The 7,430-nt window shown below is 40.3% G+C and overlaps 1 protein-coding gene across 3 annotated transcripts; it reads left to right on the top strand.

Annotated features, from left to right (window-relative positions):
• The first annotated feature begins 2,809 nt into the window (after nt 1-2,809).
• LOC120690569 (26S proteasome non-ATPase regulatory subunit 4 homolog) lies at nt 2,810-7,430 on the top strand. Of its 3 annotated transcripts, none has more exons than XM_039973262.1 (11): nt 2,810-2,975; nt 3,061-3,174; nt 3,313-3,418; nt 3,594-3,708; nt 3,792-4,001; nt 4,084-4,393; nt 5,251-5,371; nt 6,028-6,125; nt 6,235-6,303; nt 6,765-6,847; nt 7,191-7,430. In XM_039973262.1, exons 1-10 carry the CDS (start codon nt 2,964-2,966, stop codon nt 6,822-6,824), a joined length of 1,215 nt encoding a protein of 404 aa, XP_039829196.1. In that variant the 5' UTR covers nt 2,810-2,963; the 3' UTR covers nt 6,825-6,847; nt 7,191-7,430. The 3 variants fall into 3 exon arrangements, with proteins under 3 accessions (XP_039829196.1, XP_039829197.1, XP_039829198.1); XM_039973263.1 differs by having other exon boundaries at nt 6,768-6,847; XM_039973264.1 differs by lacking the exons at nt 6,765-6,847; nt 7,191-7,430 and adding an exon at nt 6,424-6,732 and having other exon boundaries at nt 4,084-4,394; nt 5,249-5,371; nt 6,235-6,376.

Here is a 7,430-nt window from a genome sequence, read left to right on the forward strand (position 1 = left end):
TACATGAATACGGTATGGGACAATGAGATTGTCCTTCCTTGCGTGGTGCCGCAAACAGGAAGCAAACGCATCGTTTCTTTGTCCTCTCGAGCCGTGCATATGCATGATTGCTTGATCACCCCACATGCCGCCGACGAGTACTCGTCGCCACGCCTTTCTAGCAGCACTACAAAGGCCTCAGGGGTTTGGAAGTTTGGACTTTTGAGTTGGCAAGGACTAGACTCCTTGTTGCAACTCCACCACGGTCGTCGCTGTGAAAGCACAATGAAACTCCATTCATTCACTTTTTCCATCTCATTCATAGATCAGGTATCCTACCAATCGCTAGCTTGCATTGTCACCAATTACCTAATCATACCCCCCTTCATATTTGTGTCAATTGGGTGTAATTTTGTTGCCACGTGCACCTGCTTGGAGGGAAGGATTAGGGCTGGACGAAATGCTCGTAACTCGTCAGCTCGCTCGGCTCGTAGCTGGCTTGGCTCGTTACAAAGTACTAACGAGCCGAGCAACATTTTTTGCTCGTTATCGCGAGCTGCGCGCACTACCCAACAAGCCCACTCACCGCCTAAGTCAATTACCCAATCCTAGACTCCCTCTGATCCCCCAGCCCCCAGACCCCCACGCCTCCTGCCGCCTGCCCCGCCCCCCCACCACCCCTAGGCCCAGCGCTTCTCTCCGCCCCAACATGGACATTGATTGATGGATTATCATATACTCATGTATGGAACCAAGTTTATGGGGTTGTTCAACTGTTGCATGTTTTTTAGTTTAATTTAAACTGAGATGGACCTAATACGTATATGTTCATGGATATATAAATATTTGATCATGTTTCATGTTTCAGCTCGCGAGCTAACCGAGCTGGCTCGCGAGCTGAAACGAGCCGAGCCAGTTTTTTGCTCGTTTTGTTAACGAGCCGAGCCGAGCCGGCTCGTTATCCATCCCTAGGAATGATGTTGAGGGCACTTCTCAAAATCTAGTGTCTCCAACTATGACATCGTGATAACTTTGCGCTTTATAAACAGTTCGTTGTAGACAAGAGATGATGGATGCAATACCTAATATATCGATTAGTGCAGTGTGCGTATTTGTTGGAACTTGTGGTTCCAGACGAGAAACGGCCCTTGAAAGGTGAAAGGGGCTTTGGAGCTTAACACTGCAGAACCGAGCCTCTATTCCAAACTAGGAGAACCAACAAGAGTTGAGAGCCCCGTGCTCTCTTCACGATCCAACTTAACTCTTATATATTTGGTAAAAGTTTGATTTACACCATCAAACTATAGCAAAAGTTCAATTTTCAACCGTCAACTGCAAAATCGGATAACATATATCATCTAAATATCGAAACCGGGTAAATTTGACCCTTGGAATGGTTTCGAAGGTGGTTTTGTATTATTTTTTTTAAAAAATAGTTAGATGAAAAATCAAGACTAATTCATTTTAAATCATACAAATATAAAACCATTACCAAAATTTTTCTAAAAATGTAACCATCTATTATTGCTTTATTTGAATCTCAGTTATTAAAAAATAATAGGCATAACTATAGGCTACTAAATATTATGAAAATAAAAAAATAGGTCTAAATAACAGACAAGTATCGTGCCAATAGATAGGTTACATTTTTAGAAAACTTTTGATATCAATTTCATATTTTTTTTGACTTAAAATGAATTAGTTATGAATATCTAATTTAAATTTGAATATTTTAATTCTCACAAAATGTAAAACCTCCTTCGAAACCACCTACGTTACTAAATTTGCCTAGTTTCAATAGTTGGATGGGCTCTGTTATTCAGTTTCGTAGTTGAGGTTGAAAATTGGACTTTTATGATAGTTCAAGGTTATAAACTGAACCTTTCCCTATTTTAGTTTAAATTGTATAGGATAAGACTCTGGCTCTTAGATTATCTAGACTAAAATTTGAGGCCCTTTGCCACCCCTCCCTTCTTTTTTATATATAATTTACAACCCTTGTCCTTATGAGAACTTCTATATTGCTCACCAAGTTAGGTGGTGTGGTGCTTTAATTTGGATGGTTGCAATGGAAATTCCCAACAAAAAATCGTCCATGGATTAGGAATGTAATAATCCATGTTCATGCAAAGGTGAGCTTGAAATGATTTCTATTTTGCTGTGCTTAAACTTTTTTTGTGACAATTTGATTTTTACATGAATATTGATGACCATGTTCTCTATCCGTCCATATTTTTGTTGGATCTTTTCATATACTTTGCATATGCAATCATCTAACGGGAATGCATGATGGGAATACTAGAGATGACATTTGTTCTTATATGTGATTTGACCCATTTTTATATAAAGTTTTGAAATTCCCTAAGCTTTTCTTAGACTTTACTTCATAGTATTGATATTGAATAGAATCCGGTGACTCATTGTTAGCATACAGCATGCTAACACATGAAGGCATTTGATTTAAATAAATTTTAAATACAGTGCAAATAAAATACAAAAGAGGAGAATAATTACATCATACTCGATCTAGAAATTTGAATAAATGTGTATGCACCTATGTGTATGATGCTCAATCTATAGCAGACCGCCAAGATATAACACATATATTATTTTTATATGTTGAGTTTGGATAGAGAACAATATCTTTGATATGTTTTACAAATTTATTGTGATAAAAATATTTTCTAAATAAGTATTTTGAAGAAAAAATCATTTGTGAATTGTGATGAGAGATTGAGAGGATAGCTTTTCATTGCTAGCTCATCTCATAGACCCAAACAACCATATCCGCGATCACACGGTCCGTACCGCTACCGCATAGCAGGCGGGCTCGGCAAGTGTTGGGTTCGGAGTAGACGCACCCGTCTCCACCAGCCTCCGGCTCCAAATAAGGCCGGCACCCGACCCTTCTCGTTTCTATCTTCTCCGCAAACTAGCCCCAAACCCTCCCGTCTGTGCGGCGGCGACACCCCAGCGGCGACGCCATGGTGCTCGAGGTATGCCGCGCGCCCTGCCGCCGTTTCTCTCTCGGCGAACTCCTTGAACTAATCTCCTCCCCTGGGCTTTGGTTTTCCCCTGCAGGCGACTATGATCTGCATAGACAACTCGGAGTGGATGCGGAACGGCGACTACGCGCCGTCGCGGTTCCAGGCGCAGGCTGATGCGGTCAACCTCATCTGCGGCGCCAAGACTCAGGTACCAATCGCCCGTTTCGCGCCGTCTGCCCGTCTCGCCCCGTCCTCCGATCCGATCGATCGGATTTTCGCAGTTTCGTGTGGGTTAGGGTTTCTGAGATTCTGGATCTGATTCCTTCTCTGTGTTCGGTGGCTGCAGTCGAACCCGGAGAACACGGTAGGCGTCATGACGATGGCCGGCAAGGGCGTCCGCGTGCTTGTCACTCCCACCAGTGACCTCGGGAAGATCCTCGCCTGTATGCACGGTAAGCTCACATCGATCCGAAAACCTGCTTTACTACTGTGTCCTTTGGTGGTACCAAAGGAGAATTGTGCGAGTTAGTTTAGGGAGTCAGTGTAACTGCTTAATCTGTCCCATAATTTCTTAATCATGGTGCTTGTAGTTTTGTGACATTGATTCACAACAATGTACTTGTGTAGGGTTGGAAGTTGGTGCTGAGGCAAACTTGGCTGCGGCCATCCAGGTTGCTCAGTTGGCGCTAAAGCATCGCCAGAACAAGAGGCAGCAGCAGAGGATCATAGCTTTTATTGGAAGGTATTCGGAGATGGCATAACTTGTATGACAACTATTGTTATTTTGTTTGAGTTGTGCTTAATGTTATTTGTCGCATCTATCAGTCCTGTGAAATATGACAAGAAAGTTTTGGAGACAATTGGAAAGAAGCTGAAAAAGAACAATGTTGCTCTTGACATTGTTGACTTTGGTGAATCTGATGATGAAAAGCCTGAGAAACTGGAAGCGTTGATTGCTGCTGTCAATAGCAGTGATAGCAGTCGCATTGTTCATGTTCCTCCGGGTGACAATGCCCTCTCTGATGTCCTTTTAAGGTAATTGTGTGCCATGTTACTGGGATCTTTGTTTTCTGATGGTGCATATCTGTTGATGACCTTATTTTTCTATCTTTCCCAGCACTCCTATATTTACGGGGGAAGAAGGTGGAAGCGGTTTTGCTGCTTCAGCAGCAGCAGCTGCAGCCACCGGAGCATCTGGATTTGAATTTGGTGTGGACCCAAATGTAGATCCAGAATTGGCACTTGCCCTGCGGTTATCTATGGAAGAAGAGCGAGCAAGGCAAGAGGCTATTGCGAAAAAGGCTGCTGAGGATACTTCAAATACTGAAAACAAGGACCATGCCTCAAGCTCAAACAGCGATTCTGTTATGGCTGAAGCAGAACCTGCCTCAAATGCTGCTGCTGATGACAAAAAAGAACAGCCAAAGGTATTATCTCTAACAATGACCTGACCAACGCTCTAAATGTTTGTGCAACTTTTGAAAAAGTTTATTTCATGTTTCAAGTTTTGATTGTTCTATGTACTTGTTATGTGAATTTTGAAACGATAGCATATTTGCTTCCATGTGCTCTAGAGTCTAGATTACATTCAAACCTTAGATGATGAGCCGCCAGTGATTGTTTGTGAAGGTTCACCCAGCAGCAACGCAGGTTGAGACCTTATAGGCAGCCCTTTATATGATACTGTTGCATTAATTAACAATGAATTATCTTGATACTTGCAACCTCCAATTTTTTCTTGATTGCCAACTACGCAGCAATCAGTTTTTGTTCTTGTTCAACAAAGAAAAATATGGAAAGTACTGAGTTGGAGTTGCATCTTCTCTCAACTTCTATGGATATACCTACTTGGGCAGATATATGTCAAGTTTTGAGGGCTCTGCATATGGATTTCGACTTGCAACTTGCTTGTGACTAAATAAATTGAGCCACTGCTCAATGCTTTTTTTAATCAATTGGTCACTAAAACCAGTTGTCAGTAACCATCAATATGGTACTTTCTTTGTTGATGATTCCACCACAATTTATCTGCCTTGCCTGCTTAACTTTCTTTCCTATCACAACTTCTGCTTAATTTATACAAGCTGTTTGACTACTTTGAGTATAAGTATAGCGTGTTCTCTGTAACATTGTTTTGATAGTAAAGGTTGTAAGTATCAAGGATCTTTTTCAAATAAAATGCCTGACTATGTAACTTCCTTTTCTATTCTTTGGATATTTATTTATATAGGTAGTTAATTTTGTCCATATGGATATCAGATGGCTAACGTAATTGTGATCACAGGATGATGATCTGCTACAACAGGCACTTGCTATGTCAATGGAAGGTGGTGCTTCAGGATCTGCAGCTATGGCTGATGCTGCTATGGCAGAAGCTGGTGCAGTTGACCCTGATTTGGCACTGGGTGTGTATTTCTCTACTTTCTCATGTTGTTTGCAGTCTCTGCAAGACTACAATGCTAGTTAATATGGTGTCTATTCAATCAATTCATTTTGGCAGTGGCAAATTACTACTTGCTAGTGTTCACTCAAAAACTTTGTCTTATCATTAACTTAAACATTTTTGTTGTGGGTATTTGACTAGTAGTCAACAAAAATGACCTAGCTGGAAAAGCGACCATCTGGTCGATTTGTTGATATGTTTCCAGTCCCCGCATGTCATCTTCCTAATAGATGTTTCCCCTCTCATCATCTGCCTATTTTTATGGAAACTATCTTTTTTTTTCCTTTATTAGTTTGTTTCACAACTATCCTTTGAAAGTTTTAATGTGTACCCTGCCTACTTAATCGCTCCTAATATCAACCCTCTTAAAACAATATATAATTCATTAAGGAAACCTGCACTTTGCAATATGTTAACTCAGGTTATACTTAAGTAAATCTTGTAGCATTCAACGTCATATCTTCAAATAACTCGACACATAACTTACTGAGTTTCTCTGTTTCACTACCTTGTTTTCTTTTCTATTGATACCTATTATTAGACAGTTATTTTTCTTATATCGTCCACATGTTCTAATATTCCCATGTTCTGATGTGTATTCTGACGATTTATGTGCAGCTCTTCAAATGTCTATCCAGGATGCTAACATGTCCAGTGACTCTGATATGAATAAGGTGTTTGAAGACAGATCGTTTGTTACATCTATCCTTAACTCGGTACGTATTCTTTAAACCACTAATTATTGTTGTTTTAAACCACATACAGATACAACTTTAGTTTCATTACAGTCACTTACTATTGGTCCTTTTTTGTGTGAAATAACAGCTTCCTGGTGTTGATCCCAATGATCCGTCTGTTAAAGATCTGCTGGCATCATTGCACGGTCAGGGAGAGGTATGTTCTTATATGTTTTACTTTCACTAGAAGGTCTGCCAGTACACTGATGCTACCATGTTCCCTCCTTTGGATAATTGAATCTTAGTATTTCAAAAAAATATTTGAATCTTATACAAGATCATTTAGCTTCATCTTCACTCAATGAGAATCTATAACAGCTGTTAGAAAGTCTTCATTGCATTGGGACACAATTTCTATGCACATTTGTACAGCAATTTCACATTTTAAATGTAATGGCACTGCTCTTTGAGGTACCAGCATGAGGATACCTTACAGGTACCACCAAATTGATATGCCATTTTTTGGTTTGTTTTTACGGGCTTGGTGGAAGTGAATTGTGCTCTAAGCAATGGACCTAAGTTTCACACTGAACGGCTATCATGTAATGTTAGGGATCAGGGCTAGGTTGTTCTCTGGAAAAATGTATGTGCAAAGCTGATGATTTCTTTTTTTGGCAGCAGGAGAAGAAGGAAGAAGATAAGGACAAATCAGACAAACCAGAAGATGGGAAGAACTAATGTAGCCATGCTCTTGCTTCCATGTAAGAGTTCATAATATCCATCGTTGAAAATTGAAATGCATATTCAGCATAGCTTGTTCAGCCCTTATCACCTATTTACCATATTACTTTAAGATGATGTTAATAAGAATTGGTGGGGTTTTTTATATGTAGTTGGATGTTAGGCAATCCAATATTCATTCTTGGTCACTGTTCAGTGCCACATTTTCCTTATAGTATGTGATCTCAGGCGAAGGATAGGCACAAAATATACTGTCATCATTTCCTTGTCTAGTGATAGTGCGACCTCTGATTATGCATGCCTTCTGTTCTGGCTCATTTCTTCTGTAAGCAGAGAATTTAACATGTCTTTCTGATTTTGCAGGCGAACAAAGCAATCGAAGATTTGTCTGCATTAGATGCGTTTGCCCTGTTGGTCATGGAGTTTCCTTATCCCCATGGACTGTGCTTTGACCATAACTTAATGCCGAGGGAATTTGTATTATGACTGCTACAGACTTGTTTCCGTATATGTTTAAATGATTCCGTATTTCAGGCTCTGTTCACTCTGTTTATTCCTAAACGCTAAACTGGCAATTCAACCGCGTGTGTAAGCTTTTCGAGA

The sequence above is a fragment of the Panicum virgatum genome, chromosome 9N, assembly GCF_016808335.1.
Source record: "Panicum virgatum strain AP13 chromosome 9N, P.virgatum_v5, whole genome shotgun sequence".
Classification (NCBI taxonomy): Eukaryota; Viridiplantae; Streptophyta; class Magnoliopsida; order Poales; family Poaceae; genus Panicum; species Panicum virgatum.

Bases quoted from the DNA above. Each gene is read 5' to 3' on its own strand.
- LOC120690569 (XM_039973262.1), top strand. The intron at 3,419-3,593 runs GTAAGCTCACAT...GTACTTGTGTAG, and splicing joins GATCCTCGCCTGTATGCACG to GGTTGGAAGTTGGTGCTGAG. The intron at 4,002-4,083 runs GTAATTGTGTGC...TATCTTTCCCAG, and splicing joins CTCTCTGATGTCCTTTTAAG to CACTCCTATATTTACGGGGG.